This window comes from Diceros bicornis, chromosome 4 (genome assembly GCF_020826845.1).
Source record: "Diceros bicornis minor isolate mBicDic1 chromosome 4, mDicBic1.mat.cur, whole genome shotgun sequence".
In the NCBI taxonomy this organism is placed as follows: Eukaryota; Metazoa; Chordata; class Mammalia; order Perissodactyla; family Rhinocerotidae; genus Diceros; species Diceros bicornis.
Window position 1 is genome coordinate 97,998,460 of NC_080743.1, and position 21,335 is coordinate 98,019,794.

Below are 21,335 nucleotides of genomic sequence, written 5' to 3' on the forward strand. Positions count from 1 at the left end.
AGCAATTTAGTGACGGAATTTGGTCCAGAGCCCTGAACTCCTGCACCGCTATGCCAGGCTTCTTCCAGCCAGATTGTAACACTCACTTGCTTCTCCTCCAGCACACACATACCAACACACACAGTGCACCTGCCCAGGTGCCCAGGAGGCACTGGTGAGGGGCTTCTCATTATGGACACAAGAAACCCAGTCCCAGGTCTGTCTGCCCTTTAAATGCTATGGCCACGCCTGGGCATCCCCATGAGAGCACAAGCCCCTGGGAACCATGTTGCCCCTTCCCTTAGTCCTCAGCTAGGCCTTAGGTAGAAAGTTCTTGGCTCTGTGAGGAAGGGTCTCCGTCTCAAACTCTTCTCTCTCCCTTTGTCTCCACAGTCCCTCTGAAGCCCAGCTTGCCTGGTCTTGAGTCCAAATGACTGAACATCCCCCTAAAGGTCTCCACGCCTAGCTCTCTCCAATCCATTCTCTGAACCACAGCCACAGCGAGCTTTCTAAAATGTAAATCTGATGACATAACTCCCTGCCCCCATTGCTCTAAGAATAAAATGAGTGGTGACACAGAGAGGTGGCTTTCGAGAGCTTTAACATTCCCCATAATCTCACCAGGCATGCCAAATAAATATCCAATTTAAGTTAAAAAGTATGCTTGCTCTACAAACGCAGCTTCAAGCAAGGTTCACCCCTCAGGCTCTCCTCTTGTGATCAGACCGTGCCTCTGAGTGCCTGTGTGTGGGAGTCCTGGTGCCTCCTAGATCACATCCTGAAGACGCTCTCGTGGTCTTGCACGGTCCACTGACTGTATCCAGCCGTACTTCACACACTCTCCTCTCCCTCCTGCCGCTTCCCCCAGCTGGAACGTCCGTCTCTTCACTCTTCAACTCTCCGTCTCCTCCTCATCCTTCCGGATTGAGCTCAGGAACCAACTCCTTTGAGAAGCCTTTCCTCCCCTGAGGTCAACCCAGATCTGTGTCCTGAGCACAGATTAGACCAAACTGCAGTGTCACTGTTATCCTCTGACCCCCTTACTAGACCGCAGGTTCCCTGAGGGCAGGAGCCAAGCTTTATTCCCTTTCGTGTCCAGAATTGCCAGCACAGACCTGACACAGTGGGCACTCATTAAATATTTATTGAATGAGTGAGTGAGCGCTTCTCCTCCCTAACCCAGACCACTCTTGCCCGTGACTGCCAGGGATTTCCCAGGAGCAAGTCCATCACTCCCTAGAGGCCAGCCCAAACACTCCGGGGGTTCTGCCTCCATGCTTGCCTGGTGGTGAGGTTCTCGGTGTCCCCAGGCTCACTCTGCCCTGCCCCCTTCGCGCTGGTATGTAATTTCCCCCAATCTGCAGCTGCGCCAGCAGAAGTTCCAGATGATTGCTTCATTTCCCAGGGTGTCCACACCCCTTTCCTGCCCTCCCCCCTCCCTGCTGGCCGAGGGGACCCACAGGCGTGCACTGGGAGGATAGGGCTCTGTGCTAAACCAGGCTCCACGGGTCTCTCTCACCTCACATTCCCTTCCTCGCACATCTCGCTGAGCCTGCAATTTGTGCACACCAGGTACAGTGCGCCTCTGTGGAAGGAAGAAAGGCCAGGGCCAATTTGGCAACATCCATTGAGCACCATAAAAACAGTCATATCCTTCGACCTAATAATTCCACTCCTGGGAATTGCTTCCAGAGAAATAATTCAAAAGAAGAAAAAAAAAGATACATGTCCGATCATAGCTACGTTATTTACAATAAGGAGAAAGTGGAAGCAAATGCCACAACCCAAAATAGAAAATGATTAAATAAATTATAGTATATTTGTATAACAATATCATGCAGACATTTAAAATGAAACTATGACTATGTAGAACAAGGATATTGTCCTGGAAATAACATTAAGTGAAAAGATAGAGTACAGAGTTGCATATACACTGATTACAATTTTGTAAGAATTATGTATATGGCTAAAAATAATCAAGATGCAAAATTGGATGTAGTTATAATAAGTGGAATTGTCCTTTTCTCTCAGTGTTTTTAAATGATAAAGGGGATAAAATTGAGGATCAGAATGGAGCAAGCAAAAGAAAATCAAAATAATTGTGTTAGGATGATGAATTTTTATAATTTCACCTTAAAATGTTTAATATTAGCTTAATAACAAATTAATAATTTAAAACTAAAGAGAATCTTGAACACAAAGTCCTAGGGTTTTCTAAAAGGATTTTTTGTTGGTTGTGGTTTTATCAATGTTTTAAAAATAAGAAGAAGAACATGCCTCATTCAGACTTCCCAATGTGTGGCTGTGGGACTATAAATTATCTGACATGGGACCTGGAGCTTGAGTGCCACTAAAAGTACTGAATAGACCTTTGCCAAATGGATAAATAATTCTGTCCCTTCTCCCTCCATTCTCTCCGTCGGGGCTACCACAATCCCAGCCTCCAGGTCACAGCCCAGATGTGTGGAGGCCCAGTCTCCCCCAGGCCTCCACTCCTGGATCTTGAGAGAGTTAGCGGAAGGCAAATGGGGTCACACAAGCTGGAGTCCTGGGGAGGTCCCTGGGCAGGATAAAAAACTCTAAAAGTCCTACATTTGTGGGATATAGAGATAAAGCCTGTGACTGAGTCTTTTCGGTTTAAGAAAGGTGTTTATGTGAAGTTTATGGTCAGCTAAAACTCCTTTGCATATAAATTGAAGCGCTCCTTCCCTGTGCTTAGTCGACCTGGCATTCCTCAAATGTGAGGGATGTCCACAGCATTGTCCTTGGCCTGCTTCTCTCTTTACCGTCCCTTCTCACCGCCCCTGCCTCAGAGACCACTTCTGAGTGGATGACCGCTGCCCTACGCCTCCGCCCGATGCCCCCCAGCTCCAGTCCTGAATTTCCAGTTCTGAATGTCCTGCCAACGCCTCAACCCACACTCAGCCTCTCCCCACTCAAACCAGCAAAATTCTTCTCCCTGCTCCTGGACTGAAAATGCAATCCCTCTGATCTTGCTCTCTAACCCGCCCCCATGGCAGCCTCCACCCAAACACCAAACACTGTGGCTCCTTCCCTCAGTTTATTCTGCAGTTTCTTTGCCTCTCCAGTCTCAAGGCCACCTCTCATTGGTGCTTTAGCCTCTCAACTGGTATTTCGGCCTTCATCCTACACACTGGGGCCAGATGAATGGCCCTCCAGTGCCCCTTTGATCCCAGGAGCGCTTCTCCTCAAGGACCTTCATTACCCACTGAAGAACACCCACCTCATCAACGCTGTCTTTCTAGTCTGTGCACAGTCCAATCTCATCCAATCTTTCTGGCAGTATCTACCTTACCTCTCCCATCCCAACGTGCAAGTATGCATGCATGTACGTGTGCACACACGCCAAGTCACTTAAGAGACCCTCCATTTTGGTCACTTAGGGCACTCATAGTTCCCCATGTATATCTTTCACTGCCCTCCTCCCATATTAGCTCCTCACCACCATTCCTTCTTTGCCCCTTCACTATTGCCACCTGTTTAAAAAAAACTTCCTAGTCTTGGGTGCCCACTCTGAAGTCACTCTCTCCCATGGAGCCTTCTCCAGTTGTACCAGTTGAGGATGTCCTTTCTCTGAGAAAGTCCCCCAGCCTGTGGTCTGGTCGCTTCCATAACACTTCAGCACTCCCTGTGCCCTGCATTTACTTGGAGAGGCACCACATCACTTCCCACCACTTTATGAAAACTTCAGCTTTTGGAGGTACCGTCTTTATATCTGACTCCCTCCGAGAATCCACACAGCATCTTTCCACACAGCATCTGTTTATTGGGTAGGCCCAATAAATACATGCGGAATGACTGAACAAATGAATGTGTATTTCCAAGCCAGTCTGTCCTGCGCTGGTGCCTGACAGTTCCCTAAAGCTGAGCAGAGGGCTCTACACTCATCCCTGTTGAATTTCATGATGTTGGTTTTGGCCCAGCACCCCATCCTGTATAAATCATTCTGAACTCAAATATGTCATGTAGCATATTAACTGTCCCAGCTGTGGGTCATCTGGATTCTTTCTATTTTTCATCCAAGTCATTAAGAAAAACGTTTAACAAGCCAGGGCCAAGGACAGAGTCCTGTGCCTGGCCCCTGGAGACCTCCCTCAGGAGAGACCTGGGAGGTTAGGTGTAGCGAGCCACACTTTGGGCAAGGTAGCTCAACCTGCACTGAATTCATCCTGCCAAACCATCCTTTGTAATACAAGTGATGTGACTGTTTGGGAAATTAGAATTTCCTTGTTGGCATGTGAAAGCACTCAACTCCTTCCGCCTAGCCAGAAGCTCAGGGTTGATGGCAGCTGACATTGATGGCAGCTGAGAAGGGCTCTGGTTTGAATGGTTGAATTAGAAGTCTGTAATCCCTGCAGCTGTCCTAGCAGGCTCAGAATCCCACCCCGTCCAGCTCCCCAGCAGGGGCCTCCCAGGCAGGTGTGAAAGGTGAGGACAGGTCAGGGAAGAGGCAACCAAGGTAAGCGAGAGGGAGGAAGAGGAAGGGAAGCGATACTCCAGGTGGACTGCTCCTTCCCATTTCCCACCTCCTCATTTCACCACTCCACCAGGGAGAACCCACAGAAGACACTATGTCTCCCCTCCTCCCCTCCCTTTCTTTGAAATGCGTTTATGGAGCCAATGATACTCCCTTCTTCTTGCAGGCCCTGGCTGTCCTGTGAGCCTGCAGTTTGCATTGTTATTCCATGCCTAAGGCTCCCCCCACTTCCCAGGTTCTAGTCTAGACTTATGTGGGTACTGTTCCAGCACTGCCCGCAACAGAGGCCCAGAGAGCTTTTCCAGCAGAGGTCTGTAGGCCGTGCACCCACCACCCCTCTACCCTCACGCTCTCAGGGAGTCACAGACCCTCAGGGAGTCCCATATCCTCAGGGAGTCACACACCCTCAGGGAGTCACAGACTCTCAGGGAGTCACACAGCCTCAGAGACTCACAGACTCTCAGGGAGTCACACACCCTCAGAGAGTCACAGACTCTCAGGGAGTCACACACCCTCAGAGAGTCACAGACTCTCAGGGACTCACACAGCCTCAGGGAGCCACAGACTTTCAGGGAGTCACACACCCTCAGGGAGTCACAGACTCTCAGGGAGCCACACACCCTCAGGGAGTCACAGACCTTCAGGGAATCACACGCCCTCAGGGAGTCACACACCCTCATGGAGTCACACAACCTCAGGGAGTCACAGACTCTCAGGGAGTCACACACCCTCATGGAGTCACACACCCTCAGGGAGCCACACACCCTCATGGAGTCACACACCCTCATGGAGTCACACACCCTCATGGAGTCACACACCCTCAGGGAGCCACACACCCTCAGGGAGTCACACACCCTCAGGGAGCCACACACCCTCATGGAGTCACACACCCTCAGGGAGTCACACACCCTCAGGGAGTCACACACCCTCAGGCTGCAGGAGGACTTCAAATACTCTCTCATCCACTAGGTCCCAGTCAAAGCTGCACCAAAAGCAAGAGTGGCCATTCTCTTCTAAATGACTATAAAAACCTACCCTTCATTCAACAATCACATCATACCTAATGTGTGCCAGGCATTGTTCCAAGCACTTTAAACAAACACTAACATTTAATCCTTATAACAACCCAATCATGCAGGTATTATTATTTCCGTTTTACAGATGGGAAAAACCAAGGCACAAAGACGTCACAAGCTAGTAACTGGCAAAGTTAGGATTGGAACCCAGATGTCTGGCTCCCGGGTCTGTGCTCGTAACTTCGTCGTGCTGCCTCCCCATGAAGCAATATTAAGCCTGCATTCCCAGCCCCACTCAAAAGGGTATGCTGAATCCACACTCCGCTCATTGTAGGGTACTAAGGCCAGTGATGGAGATTTTTAGAGCTTGCCATTTAGTTTAAGAGATACGGGAAAGTGCTCCGAAAAGAAAGTGGGGTAGAACTGTAAAGTATTTTCCTTGTTACCGCTGCACAGATCAGAGACTGCATCCTCTCTGGCCTGTAATGGAAGCCTGAGCTTTGCTCATATTCACCAGCGTCACCTTCTTTGCACTCCCTCTGCCACCTTCCATTAGGCAAAGGGAACACCAGAACCCTCTTACAGAAGACACACTCAAGGTTGTTACAATTTTTCACGATATCCATTAAACATTAACGATCATATTAATAACCATACCACCACGACTTTATGGGATATTTTAACTTTCCAAGGTACTTCATAAATTATCTTATTTATCGTGCATGATCTTATTTTCTTTTCAAAATAGCCCTACAAGGTGGGTAAAGCAGGGACCAATTTTATAGATGGAGGGATCAACCAAGACCCTAAGGTGAGTGACTGAGTCTGGACCTGAAATTCAGGTCTCCTGGTTTATCTCTCTGCACAGCATCCCCCTTGGCAATAATCCGCCAAAGGAAACCTGAATGGAACAGAGGGCAGAGGCAGCCTGTTGTTACCATTTCCTTCAAATTCCACGGCCTCATTCCAATGTTACTTAGTCCAATGTTACTCGCAGGCTGACTTTCACTAACCCATGCTCAGGCACAAAGGGCAGGGCTTATGTACAAGGCTTATGGGAAAAAATGGCAATTCTAAGTTTTTCTAACTACATGTAGCAAAAGTCATAGATTCCGATTTACCGTGGGGGGCTGCTTCCAAATCAGAAAGACAGCTATAAGCTGTCTCTCTTGATGGCACGGTTTAACACGATTGGCTATTCCAAGGCTACGATGTTTGAGAAACATTTTAAACAGCTGCACCTAATGGCTTACGTTTATATTTGGCTGATACGTTTTCCTATAGAAATGGGGTATATATTCACCCCCCGACTTCCCCTTCAAACCTACCTGCCCCTCCTAATCACACCCCAAAGCATGAAGAACAACTGAAATCACTGAAAATATTCTTTGTGCTGGCGAAGCAGCTTTCATTTTCATCAGGAACATCTCCAACCACAGGAGCTGTGTAAGTTTCAAGTGAAGGAGACCTGAGCAGCACAGAGAAACATTTTCTTTCTCAGCCTTCATATCTCTGTCAGCCTGAAAGACACATGCTGACTTCCAGACCCAGCTCAGAGACCATCTGCTCTGTGAAGTCCTCTAAGACTCCACCAGGACACTAACGACATTCATGAAATATCTCTAGCTCTCAGCATTTGGGGAACATAGGGGGACATCTCTGTGAATGAGTGGAGCCATGTGGCTAGTTCTGACCCTTCTAGGCCAGAGCCATGGCCAGGGCATGTCCTCCAGAACTTTCCTTCCCTCTGCCATAACAACTGACAATGTTCCATAAGGTAGCTGCTCCATCAACCTGGGTCGCAGAGGGAGGACAACAATGACATGGAGCAAGCCCCCAGCCAACCCTTGACAGACATGCAGCATGAGTGAGAAATAAATCCATGTTGTTTTCAGCCACTAAGACTGTGGAATTGCGTTTCATAGCGACACACTAGCCTGGCCTTACTATCACAGTCACCTGTCTTCTTTTGTGCAATTGGACTGTTTACTCCTGGCCTTACTATCACAGTCACCTGTCTTCTTTTGTGCAATTGGACTGTTTACTCACTGCCTTTACAGAGGCAATCACATTGTTCTGTAATCATTTCTTCCATTTCTGTCCCCTTCTCCACCTCCAGACCACACGGATCTTGAGAGCAGCTATTGCGTCTTATTCTCATTTGGCAGCTGCTCAGTACATGTCCTTAAATAAATGAATCAATGTATGAATTAAGTATTTGCTAAGAGAATATCAAATGACATCATATTTCTGCACAATCCTTTCTGAAGGTGGGGATGATCCTGGATAATCTTAAGGAGCTCTGGAAAGTGACCAGACCAGGGGGAGATGATCCTCATAGCTCCATGGAAATGCTTCATAGCACCCTGGAGACTTCCTCTCCTAACTGTGGCTCTGAACAGAAAGAGGTGTGGCTGTGACCCACTCCAATATGGGTGTATGTGGGCTACCCAAGAGGCAGGAAATTAGTCACGCAACAGGTATCAATAACTATTGATTGGTAATTCACCCCCAGAGCAGTGGGGGGGGGGTCACAATACAGCTTAACAATAACCAAGGATTCACCCTACCAACCCCCAGGTCTCCTGCCCCTATAATGGATAGCAAGTTGCCTGCCATAGTATGCTAAATGATAGCCCCCCAAAAAGATATGACCACTTCCTAATCTCTGGAACCTGTGAATGTTACCTTATTTAGAAAAACGGTCTTTGCAGATATAGTTACAGATTTTGAGATGAGGAAGTCGCCCTGGATTATCAGTGTGGGTCCCAAATCCAGTGACACATGTCCTTATGAGAGACACACAGAGGAGAAGGTGAAGTGAACATGAGGCGAAGATTGGAGCAGCCACGAGCCAAGCATGCCGCAACCGCCAGGAGCTAGAAGAGGGGGGAACAGATTCTCCCCTAGAGCCTCTGTAATGAATGTGGACCTGGGACACCTTGATTTCAGACATCTGGCCTCCAGAACCACGAGAGAGTACATTTCTGTTGTTTTAAGCCACGTAGCTTGTGGTAATGTGTTACGACAGTCCTAGCAAACTCATACATCTGCCAACTCCACTGGCCTTACATTCTCCACCTGGGCAGGCTGGAGCATTCTACCGTAGCCTGGAGTATCAACATCCCTGAGGCTCCCGTTCACTTCCCTCAGGAAAGACAGGGCTTGGAGTCATCCTTGTCCTCCTCCCCAGTACTTCAGTTCAGGCCTTTGTGAGAGGATTCAGACACGACTGGTCAACAGGGGTCAAGGGCTCTCCCAGAAAGACCCCTGCAGGGCACCACAGAGAGGAAGGCTAGTAGAACAAAGTGGGTACTGCACCTGGCAGGGCAGGGGGCCCCCTTAGCCTTAGCTCTGGATCTCTTGGCACTTGTTGGTTAAAATAATGATTAAAAACTGTTTCTCTGCCCACCCATCTCACACCCACAGATAATGGCACTTGCTAGGTAAACCTAGGAAACCAAGAACCACTGGTATGGACTTCGGAGAGCCTCGAGAAGTCAATACACAGAAATGGGGAGGCAATAAAGTCATTACGAGCTGATTTAAACACATGGATCAAAAGTGCCCTGTAGAAGGGAGGTTCCTGTGCTGGGAGCAAGGAGACCTGCGTCTTTGTTGACTTTGCCACTAACTGACTTTAAGTGTGACCATCAGTAAATCACTTATGTTCAGTTTCTTTATCTTTAAAACGAAGGGAATGGGAGAAATTGCTAATGTTCCTTCTTGATCTCAAAACTCCAAGCCCTAAAAATGAATTTTTATTTAAACTTCCTTTTTTGCCATAGACTTTGGCACTAGTTTCTCCCAGAGACACAACTGGAGGCTTTCGAAGTCTTTGAGATGTGTAGATGAGGGCTCAGAGTGAATGTGTGTCAGACCTTAAAAGCCCCAAGCCTTGAGTCGCCTGATCTCCACTGTGGCCTGGCCCTGAGCTGGAGGAGGACTGGCCGGGCGGAGGGGCCTGTGGTCTACCTGTGAGTCCACACAGGCACTGTGGGGGCAGCCAGCGCTTCTCCAGTGCAGGAGAAAGGAGAGGGGCCACATGATCCCACCCAACAGGGTGGGCTCAAATGTTGGCTCTTCTGGTAACCACCTTTCAGACTTTGGGCACAAAATTCAATAATACTGAAGCTTCAGCATCCTCATCTAGAAAACATATTTAATAGGAATTTATGAGGATTAAAAAGATAAACTTATGCAAAATATATGTACATAGTAGGCATTCAACAAGTGGTGGTAACTACCATGATGACAAATTTTAGGTGTCTCCCACACTGACATCAATGTGGCTGCTCAGACATGGATTTCCCATTACCCATCAGAACGTACCTGGAAAGCAAGATGAGCCAGGGGCCTGAAGCCTGAGAATGTATTTCAGAGATGGGGGTGGGGGTGGCCCCATCAGGGCGGCAGAACTGTCCATCTAGCCCATATGCTTAAAATGAACTACTGCAGGTGGGGGTCTAGAGGGGAGGCCCCAAGAAGGCCCACAGCTCTCTGTGGCATGTGGGGAGACGTCAGTTCTCTGTGACCTCTGGTGTGGGTGCCTGGGTTGTGTAAGAGCAGCTGCAAAGCTCAGCTTCTTGTTTCTCTGGGCCCCGCCAGGGCTGATGCCTGTGCCTGGCTGCTGCTCCCGGGCCCACCTCGACTTGTCCCTGTGCTGCCTGTGGGCAGAGGAGCAACCCAGGCTTTTCAGAGCAAGCACGGGACGTGTGACCGCAGCGGGAGGAATGAGTGGGGCTGCAGGTGGAGGTGTGAATGGGAAGAGGAGACTTTTTTGTGAGTGTGGTTTATTCCCAGAGGCCTCTTCTGTCAGAGAAGGTGAGAGGGCCTTAGAGGCAGCTTTTGGTGAGCTTGATCAAAGGCATTCCCTTGGTGCCCGGAACCTGCTGTAAATGGATTTCCTCAGCAAGAGCCTTTAGGTGCAGGCCCCAGGCAGAGTGCGCTCACCTTTGGGTTGAAATACCCTGTCAGTTGTGCACCCCCAGGGCTGCCAGGAGGCCCAGGAGAAGCCACACTTGTTGTTGGGGGGAGATCCCAACAGAGCAGGCAAATTTTCTCTAGCTCTCCTTAGAGAAGCCAATGTTGAAGCCCCACATACCTGAGAGCTTATCAAGATACTCTCTCATATTCTTCTATGTCACATCATGTGTATACATCTGGTTTCCCCAAGAGCTCCTTTTATGACAGGAACTATAATTTATATTTCTCTGTATCCCCCATCTAGTACCCCAACTTCAAACACCTCTATCTTGCTTCTTCCTCCAGGAATGCACCACTCGTAGTTCCCCATGCTACCACATTGTCTCTAGCACCAGTGGCTTTGCTCTTATCATTCCCTCTGACTGGAATGCTCTCCTCAATTTTCTGCACTTGGTCAACTCCTACTCAACCCTCAAGACTCATCTCAGAAGTCATCTCTACCAGGAAGCCCCCCTGAACCCCAGACTGGGTACGACGCCTCTCCTTGCCCACGCGAATTCAAGCCCCTGTTCTGCACTCCCCTGTTAGGTGTTTGCCCCCCTCCTAAACCTGAGATCTTCAAGGACCGGCAGGGTGACACATTCATCTTTGTATCCCCAGTGCCTGGCAGGCAGTAGGGCCTCAACGCATGTCAGTTGGGCCTAATTAAAGGCCTAGTGTGTGGTGTCCTGTGAATTGTTACCAATTGATTATAGAAGATCCAGCTGGGGAAAAAGTTGTGCTTGCTGCTCTGAGGCCAGGAGAGAGGCCCTGACACGGTGCAAGCAGGTTCAAAATGAAGGGCTGGGGACATCTCATGATGCAGATGCTTAGTTTCTTGGCTGGAGAGAATGTCTAGCTCCAATGTCCAGAACTTCCCAGTGCTTCCAGCCCGGGGGCCCCAACACTACCCTTTAAGGATGGGTTCTGATGGCATCTCAGGAAGGTCTCTTACAGAGGTAAGGGCCCTGCGTGTCCACCTCTCCTCTCCTAGGGAGCCACTCGAGCTTGCAATTGCAGTGGCTGGAGCCCCTTCCCTCAGAATAGGATTTGACCCACTTAAGCAAGCCTCGCGGGCTCAGCAGGCATTTTCCACAGTTTCCAGGAGAGAGGTATTCAGGAAGGCCAAAAGGAAAACAATGGGGAGCTCACTGCCCCAAAGACCAGGTATGAGGGCAGTATGCTCCCTGGTCTGGCTCAGGAGAGGAGCTCCTGGGGGGCCCTAGAGCAGTAATGCTGATGGTGGTGGCCAAGCCTTAGTACTGTGTCAGAGGCATCACCCTATCCTCTTTTGCACAGAGAGATAAAAATGTCTACATAACACCCAGAAGGCCAAACATGAGGTAGATAATGCTTTTGTAAGGAAACTGATAATCTTACTTCTTAAGGCTTAGGCTGAACTACTTTCCAGATGAGAGAAAAATCGCAAGTTGTTGGCTTTCCAAAGGTCCTGTAGTGCCTAAATCCCCACACAACCCAGGTGTCTCTCTGAGAGTCTTGGTTTTCTCCTTTACAATATGGCAGGGGCGGTCAGAGATTGTCTCCTTCCACCCAGAGCTTTGAGATGTTTAGATTCTAGTGGGTAGAACAGAGGTGGTCAAGCTGGCTCTGGAAACCGAAAACTATTACCGAAGGAAGGCAGAGCTGCCTTCAAATTTCTCTGGAACCGAAATGCCTTCTCTTGCAGCCCTGATAAGATTAGGCGGCTGCTGAGCTGCCAGTGTTCAGATTTCCCACGGAAGCAAGCTGGCCCTCCAGGCTGTGAGGAGCATGCTGTGGATCAGGCTCTGAAACCTGACTCCGTTCCGGGAATGCACACTCGCCCCTCCTGTGATAGGGCCTGGGCCCTTCCCGTCTAACTACCCGAAATTATTTCCGTCATTACAGTCCAGTGAAGGGAAGGTGTCTTCTAAGCGGAACTAGTGTTACTTTGAGGGTCCCGCAGAGTGCCTGGGGGCCAGAAAGGAATGTGGGGGTACCTGGGCATACCCAAAGTTCACCGACACATACTCCAGCTTCCAGAGGCCATGTGATCCCTAATTACAACCCATAAGCTCCAGCCAGCAGCCAACGTATGGCTCTGCGAGAGGGTGAGTCCCAAAACAGCAAAAGCTGTTGGTGAAATTGTGGTAGAAAATATTTAATGAAGTAAAAAGATATCAATGAAAAAGGAGGTTACAAAATGCACACATAATATATACCAGTATGCACACACACACACACACTCTCTCTCTGTCTAGTGTTATCACTAATGTTGATAATCTGTAACGATGAGAAGACGTGATAGCCTAGTAATTTTGAAGTAACATTAAAAACACAAGATCTGGTATGTAATAAATGCTCAATAAATACTGAATAAATGGAAGAATGACAAATACTATCTGGAAAGGACTTGGAGTTGCCTCGGAGAAAAGGACTCATTAATTGTCTCCATCTAAACTAGAAATTCATTATTTCTTCAGTGGCAATAAAGTTTAATTTTCATGGACTAAATCCTTCATTTGTTCAACTAAAGAGTGGACACACGGTTGTGGGCGATAAATTTAATTTTCATGTGTCTACTCTTCAGTTGAACAAACGAAGGATTTAGTCCGTGAAAATTAAACGTTTCACAAGCACTCTCAGGCTATTTGGTCGTGCCTACAATTTATATTTAAGCAACTAAGACTATTAATTTAATTTTAATGTCCTAAGTCTCCAGCTCTTTCATTACTATACACTTCTCTCTTCTGGGTTTCCACCCTCAGTAACTTTACCTACTATCTCTTCTAGAGAAGAACCATGTTTGCACAAAAAGAAATCTGTTTTTCTCATGGAGTGCTGGACATTTCTGCTTAGAATACTCAAAACCAACATATCTAAACCTTGCTTTTTAAAAAAAATCTGACTGTTCTCTCATCTTCAATCATTTACTCATTCAACAAGCATTTATTGAGTGCCCATCAGGTCTAGATATATAAGATATGGCCCCTGCTCTCAAGGAGCCTTCCAGGGAGAGAGCCAGGTAGGCAGACGGTTACAATTCTGCCTGGTGCTCTAATTCGGTTTGAACAAGGTGCTCTGAGAGTGTTATAGAGTCTGAGGGCATCTGGGAAGGCTTCTTGAGGTAGAGACATTTGAGCTGCAGACTGAGACGGGAAGGAGCTCCCTATTTCTGTTAACTCATCTATGAAGCGAACTTTTCTTGAGAAATTATATGATTATATTCTAGGCACTGTGCTAATCTCTGGAGACCTAAAGACCAGTAAGACAGTCCCTGTCTACAAAAGGGCTTATAGATAAGCCATGTAAGGGCTGCACTGCCATTCTCCTTGGCATCTTGGAGAACTCCACTCTTCTGGGCACCCTGGTAAGCTCAACCACAGAAGTTGTTTCTGATTTCTCCTACAACACATGGTCTTTTATCGTTTCTATTCTTACTCTCTCGAACTCAGAATATGCCTGGATTCTCAGAGAAGCTCCTTAGCTTGATTCCCTTGCTCAATCCACGAACTGGCATTTCTGCCATATCATGCCTGCTACATTGTGGCTGCCATCTTACTCAACACCTCTCAGAGTTTCCTACTGTCCATGGGGAAGAATCCAGGGCCATCCACTCGCTGGCCTTTGAGGGCTGCAGCTGTCCTTTGTCTGAATTACAAAAAGGCACTCCTTTGGGGCACAGCTAGGCAAGGAGAGACTTTGTATGAAGAAATAATAACCCTTTCCTCCAGACGCCTTGGATTCCAGGTCCCATTCACCCGCTTGGCCAGCATCCACTCTACTCGGAGACCCTGAGGTTTTTATCTTATTACTTTCATTTTTTTCCCTTACTGTTTCCCTACCTTCCTCTCCAGCCAACTGGTCTACTTTCCTGGACACAACATGTTCTCCCTGCACCCATTCCTCGTGCCTTCTCTGCCTCACCACCCACCTTTCTTTCCAGGCTTCTTTCGAGTCTCATCTTGAAATACTGAAACACTGTAGAACTTACAACCTGCAGAGGTCATTCACGTGGCACTTACGCATTTGAAAATTACATACAGGACAGGCCACAGTAAGTCTCATTCCCCTACTGGATTCTGAGCTTTTCAAAAGGATCTTTATCTCGTTTATCCCAGAGGGCTTGATGAGGGCTGAAGTAACGATCGATACTGTTGATAATGGCAACAGTGACTTAACAGAAGAAAAGATTTCCCGAAGACTTCTAATAGGTAAGTGGGTTCCAGAGAATGAATGTTGAGTAAGTCTCGTTGGTCTGGTTTGAATTCCTAATACTGGCAAGTAATATAACTCAGTTTCTCTCCAAATATAGCGGTCCATTCATGTCTCAAAAGTGGGTTTCACCTCTCAAAAGAGGGAATTACTCAGAGATTTTTCAGGAATTCCCAAATCCCCCACCTGCGTATGATGTCCCACCACAAAAACTTTACTTCCTGGCTAAGACGGTCACTTCCCCAGCCCCTTGGTCTCCTCCTTGCTTCCTTTACAGGTGCTGGCTGTTGCAGCTTTTTTTTCAGGCGTTCTGACAAAGAAACTTCAAAACCAGTCCCTGCCAACCAGCAAATCCGTGCCCTGCGGCAGACGCGGGGCAACTGCAGGCTTCCTGGCTGGTGGAGGGATCCCCCAGCCCCCACCCAGCTAGAACCCCCATCAGTTCCTACACTTCTCGGCTTGCAGACTGGAGGGACCTCTCTTTTTCAGCCACACAGGAAGTTGCTCAGGTGACAGTTTCAGGGCCTGTGCCACACACTGTTCCTTCCTCAAGTGAGGGAGAAGAAAGTGCCTCTGTGGAAGGAGTCCCTCCAGGTTTTCCTAGAACAAAGTTCAAACTTGCATTTGGCCCTCAAGCAGCAACCTGCTTTTAAGCCTAAATCTTGCTTTGCTCTTATCTCCAATCCATTTCTGCAAGAGATTAGCCAGGTTTTAAACCCCACTGAACCTCTGGCCTAGGGCCCGACGCTCCCTGTACTCCCCAGAGGAGGGAACCCTCTTCTGAAGCAACTTCTTTAGGAGCCTCACCCACACAAGCTGGGCGTCCCGGGCCCATCTTCCTCCTCTGCCCTGAGCCACAGCCAGCCAGAGAGAGTCCTGATGCCTGCTGTGTGTACATCTTGGAGTAGACTTGTGAACTTGTGTCCGCACCTGCGGACCTTTGCTGTGTTACCTCCCAGCCTTCTCAGCTCTAATCTGCCCGCGTTTCCCTGACTTGCAAATATTTTTGCGGAGGATCATCTCAGACTCCAGTGGATCCCGTGGTGCCCCACACTTTATAAAGCCTCTCTGAAGGTGATCCCTGTTCCTTGAAGACAACTGGTTGAGCTAGATGCCTGAATGCAGGATGCCTGCTCAGGACAGACCTGTTGCCCTGCCGAGAAGTCATAGAGCTTCGCAGGGCAAGTGGTGAGTCTCTGAGTCTCGCTGAGAAGAGCCAACCAGGGCTCCAGCAGAGAGCCGGCAGCCCGGAAGAGATGGCAGAATTGACTGTGAATCTTGATTGCCACTGACCACGGCCCCAGGAGGAGCAGTTTTCCTTTTGAATACCGTGGGAATCACCTTAGAAGCTATATAACATTTCTACCTTCTCCTTTCAGCTTTTCAAAAGCCCCTGTCCTGCTAAGACTGACTTAGGGCCATATGTCAGGTCTCAGTTTCAAGGGGGAATCTATGGAAGCCTTAAGACACGGAGAAGAAAGGGACGAGGGGATCCACTCCTGCACCGCAGGGTGGTTCCTGGACTCCACTGAGGCTGGGAAGGGACCAGGAGAGTCCCAGGTAGAGAAGCGGTGGGCCTCACGGAGGCCCGGTGCACCCACAGAGCGGCCAGCACACCCCAACACACTCAGTCTCAGAGGGCAGGGGAGCCTCAAGTTTTATCAGAAATAGTGCCATTTCACTGCCCACGAGGGGAGCTTTTCAGAAAGTTCTAAAGATGTGACAGACAGAACAGGGACTTCAGAGGCTACCGGAGGCCGGGACTCGCTAAAAGGCCGATCTTCAACCAAAAAGGGAAGCCCACAGCCCGGCAAAGAAGCGCCTCACGTTGCCCGTTGTTTCTCTTTCAACACCCGTCTCCTCAGATTCAGGGGCTTCTGCTTTCTTGCGAGTTTCTGCGCACATGTTTGTCCATTTACAAAGGTGGCTGCACTTCACTACCCGCCCCCCCAACCATTTAAGTCTCTAACCAAGATACCTGGACCCCAGAAAGGCCCCTCCGGTCCCTCTGAGGTCTGTCCCCGCCGGCCCCCGCCCGCCCCGAGGGTCTCCCAGGTAGGACGGGGGCGATCCTCGGGAGCTGGCCGGGAGGCTCGAGCGGCAGCCGCCTGCCCTCCTCCTCGGCAGCAGCGGCGAGCCCCGCTCCCGCCCGCCCAAGCCCCCCGGGCCCTCTACCTCCATGGCCTCCAGGAGCCGGCTGGGCGGCCGGCGCGCGCTCGCTGGGGCCGGAGCCCGCGCTCCCCGCTCCCCGCTCCCCGCTCTCCGCTCGGCTCCGCGGCCGGTCCGCGCGGCGGCGGGCGCAGGGCAAGTGGGCGGCGGCGCCCGGCTCGCTGGCTGCGGGACTGCCCCGGCCGCCGTGGCCCTGCGCGAGAGGAGGAGGGAGGGGGAGGGGGAGGGGGAGGGGGAGCGCGGAGGGAGGCCCGCGATCAGGGTTTAAATTTAGACACAAATCTAAACAGATACTGTCCCCTCCCAGGGCAGGACTCAAGCGAGGGAGCCACGACTCCATTAATCTGCCCAAACATGGGGATGCGACCGCCGCCTGGCCCCTCTTTCTCGCGAAGTTTCTACAGGACCCTGGTCTTGGCCACGGTTTCGTCCTTCTCAACCTCTTCCTCCTTCCACATGCCCTCTTTCTTTTGCTTGCCCTAAAAGTTAGAGTTGTTCTTCCATTCTTTTTATCTCCACTCTTGTCGCTTTCCTTCTTTTATGCACATCCTTACTGCGTTCTTTCCTCCTCTTCATTTTTAAATTGCATTCATGTCTTACCTGGTTTTCCTGGTGTTCTTGGGGGGAGAGTGAGGGGACCCTTCCTGGTTGATGGTCTGTTCTCTCACGGCCCCAGGAGAGGAGCTATTCAGACCGAGCCTTTGGCTTCAGTGTGGAACCCACAGGGCCACCTTGCCCTTTGTCATCTCTCTTCCTCTCCACCTTCCAGTCTCACATTTTCAGGAAACCACTATCAGTCTATCTATCTCTCCTCCGTGTGTCAGGAGGAGGAGGGGGAGAAAAACAAGGAATCCCAGCAAAGTGGTCCAAGCTCCCAGGAGCAGTAAATCTTTTCCTGCATTCGATTGAGGCGTTTGATTTTGTGGGAATTTCAGCTCCCACAAGCTGCTTGCTAACGGGACTTTTCTCTGTTCCTATTAAACAGAGTAAAGGGCAGGATCCTGAACATCCCATTCCCATAAGGCCTCGCATAGCAACCCTCCCCTGGGGCTGCCCCAGCCCTCTGGGCAGCAAAGAGGCTGAAGAAGACAAGGCTGCCTGCGAGGGATGCGGAAACTGCAGTCTGGAGAAGCGTCTTTCTCTGCTACCAGTTTATGTACTGACCACCAGCCCTGGGTGCCCCTCTGCCTGCCTCTCCCCAGGGCAGAGAAGAGGGGAAATGCCTTCAGAGACCTGTATGGGGAAGGGGATTGGTTGGCTGGGATGCTCCGCGTCCTTCTGCAGCATTCTTGTGCCCCAACTCCATCCCCAAGCCCTGTCCCAACTCACCCCAGGAAAGGGAGGGCCATCTCAGAGGTGGACAGTGGGCAGGCGATGGTGAGCGCTGTGAAGGGACACATGTGGAGAAACTGGTAAAGGAAACAAGCTGAGAGCTTGTTCACATTATGAAGAACTGCCCTGATTCTGCTCCTCATCCCAGCACCACCCGAGGACCTTCAGGCACTCAGATTGCTGCTTTCAGGAGCAGTCTTGGAAACGTGGCCTCCTTCCTGTCACAGAACCTTTTAAGGCCTGACTTTCTAAAATACTAACAGCCCTAATGCCAAAGTGTTTTCTAGTTCACTAGTCTAGTTCAGTTTAACTCAGCTGAGCATAGGGGCAAGACCCTTGATTTCAGAAACAGATTGAGAGTTGAATTCCAGCTCTGCTACTTTCTAGCTGTGTTTCCTTAGACAAGTCACTTAACCTCTCTGATCCTCATTTTCCTCACCTATATAGTTTAGTAGGCTCTCTGAAGACAGTAGCTGTTTTTATAATGCTTCACCTTAGGTACAAGCTCAAATGAATAGGGACCCAATAGTTCTTTTATTTAGGGCTGAGCATTCTGGGGCCCAGTGAAAGCCCCCCCTTTGGGGGAGTCAATAGTGAGTCCCCTTGCATTCCAGCCACACAGCTACAGAGGTGAGATCCCTAGGGCAGAATTGGCAGCAGGAACGGAGATTTCCTGGTACCTTGCAATAGGTACTTGTGCTTGTGATTTTTTTCCTTTCTTCTTTTTAAGGGAGCGGGCCTGAGTTGGTGAGGGGAGGGTAGTCTCTTACCATCTCTTCTAACTCTGATTCATGGGGCCTTTTCCTTTCTGCCTCCACCTAGTCCCCCTTTCTGCTCAGAGTGGGGCTGCCCCAGCACAGGTTTCGGGCTTCACAAACAGGAGGGCGGAAGTGCCTACCCAAAGGAAACCGTTAGGCCCAAGGTGACTTGCAGCTGCGCCCCACGCCCTGTTCAGGCCCTCCCTTGTCCGGCAAGAACCCAAGACCTGCAGTGCAAACAGGCTTGGCCTTTGTCACTCGCCCAGCTCTCAGGACTACAGAGCGGGATGCTGCGCCAGAGCTCTCTGGGCCCCAGGCAGAGACCTCCATCAGAGGAAGGAGTGGAAAATGGGAAGAGAGAGTGGAGGCCCAGAGCTCGCTTTCAGCAGCCACAACTAGGTGTGGGGGCTGTTCCCCTTATCTTCCCCTCCTGCCCCTCCAGAAGATCCCCAGAAGCCAGAATGGAGATAACCCAGCTGGTAAACACCCTGTTTCTGCTGGGCTACTTGGGATTGCTGCTGGTGTGTGGGAGGAGCTGACAACCCAAGGGGAAGGGAAAGTGGCTCTGAGGGGGTGGTTTCCTTCCCTCTCTGGGGGGCTGGTTGGCTCACAAGGGCCCACTTCCTTTACCCTCCTCTGGGCCCCCACTGCACACACCCTGGTAGTCTGAACCAGCCAAACAGTAAACAGAGGCCAGTGCAGAATGAAGAACAAGGAACAGCAGAGATGCAGCCCCCACAGGGGACATCGAGTGTGGAGGAGCCTATATTACCACAGGCAGCCCTGGGCACATGGCAGGACTTTAATAAGTATTTGGTGAATGAATGAGTGGATGAATGAATGAATGATGCAAATTAGGAGGATCTTTGCCTTTAAATCAAAGGCAGAGCCTTTTTCCATAGATGGGTCTCCAATGGGAGAAAGGACCCAGTGGGAGAAAAGATCACGAAGGCCACAGTAAGGTAAGCAGTAACTTAGTTTTGAGCAGAACTGCAGAGAGCTCCAGGCGGCCAGCTTGTCAGTAAGTAGCCACACTGTGCTGCTGCTGATCATCCATTTTTTTTTTTTTGTGAGGAAGAGCAGCCCTGAGCTAACATCCATGCTAATCTCCCTCTTTTTGCTGAGGAAGACCAGCTCTGAGCTAACATCTATTGCCAATCCTCCTCCTTTTTTTCCCCCAAAGCCCCAGTAGATAGTTGCATGTCCTAGTTGCACATCCTTCTAGTTGCTGTATGTGGGACGTGGCCTCAGCATGGCCGGGGAAGTGGTGCATCGGTGCGTGCCCGGGATCCAAACCCGGGCTGCCAGTAGTGGAGCGCGCACTCAACTGCTAAGCCACGGGCTGGCCCTGATCATCCATTTTTAAAATTAAGAGCAAGAAGCAAATATTCTTTCATGACTATAAATAGTAACTTTAAAATATATATACTTCAGCCCTAAATCCCGAGAATGTGGTAAAAACAAAACAAAACAACTCGTTCTGCCACAAGTGACTGTCACAGAGGAACAGAGTGAATACACTGAAATGAAAGCACCCAGGCTTAAGCACTTTTATGTGCTCAAGGAATGGCGACGGAGGGTTTCCCAGAGGAATATGGCAGCTACCTTTAACACATGAAAGACAAACTGAGGAGGAAGGCTACAGGGTACCAGTGGGGCCACAGGGAGGATGTTGCAGTGTAGGCGGGCAGCCAGCAGGGGTTGGGACTTTGTGAGGAAGGCTTTTGACTGGACCCCCGGGGGTCAAGAGATTGGCTACATAGGGAAATTGTGTGAATAAGTCCATATTGTTGAGGCCAATGGGAGCCAGGTTTGTCACTGATGGGGAAGGAAGGTACAAATATGCAAAGGGGGGACTGGGGTGCTGGATTGGAATGGGAGGTATTGGTGTGAACTGGTGGTTCTCAGTCTGTAGATAAAATAGATGTAGATATAAATGTGTGACATACACTGAGAGGGTCTGGGAACAGTGACACCCCAGTAGCAATCAGTGCACACAGAGCTCGGGTGTTGGCTTCTAAACACCGTTCTCCACTAAAAGAACCAGGGCTCCTTGGAGAAGATGGCTGATTACAGGTAAAGAACAAGACAATTGGAACAAACATCTTGTTGTGTCAGGAAATATGGAAGTGCTCAGTGAGTAACAGGGAGATGTTAAAAGGACACAGAAGCCAGTTTGCAGGGGCCCCCGCTGGCAATATTGGGATAATATAAGGATCAAAATAAATAATGATAGCAATGGAGGATAACCCTTGAAATAAAATAGGAGTTCATGAGTCCACACTGATATAAACAAATAAGTGAACAAATAAGTGGGAGAAGAGAAAGCTTTAACAGCACAATACCAGTGAACAAATGCAAAAAAAGAAAAAGAAGAAAATTGCCATGTGACAACCATCCTAGTTATAATAATTTCAGGTAAGA

The 21,335-nt window shown here is 49.5% G+C and overlaps 1 protein-coding gene across 1 annotated transcript in view; it reads right to left on the reverse strand.

Annotated features, from left to right (window-relative positions):
- Nucleotides 1–16,900, reverse strand: part of RCSD1 (RCSD domain containing 1) — a 64,376-nt gene extending 47,476 nt beyond the window's left edge. The window contains exon 1 of the mRNA XM_058540142.1: nt 16,828–16,900. Within this exon, the coding sequence (XP_058396125.1) occupies nt 16,828–16,833 (6 nt within the window). The 5' untranslated portion in view covers nt 16,834–16,900. The remainder of the gene's footprint in view (nt 1–16,827) is intronic.
- Nucleotides 16,901–21,335: the final 4,435 nt, after the last annotated feature.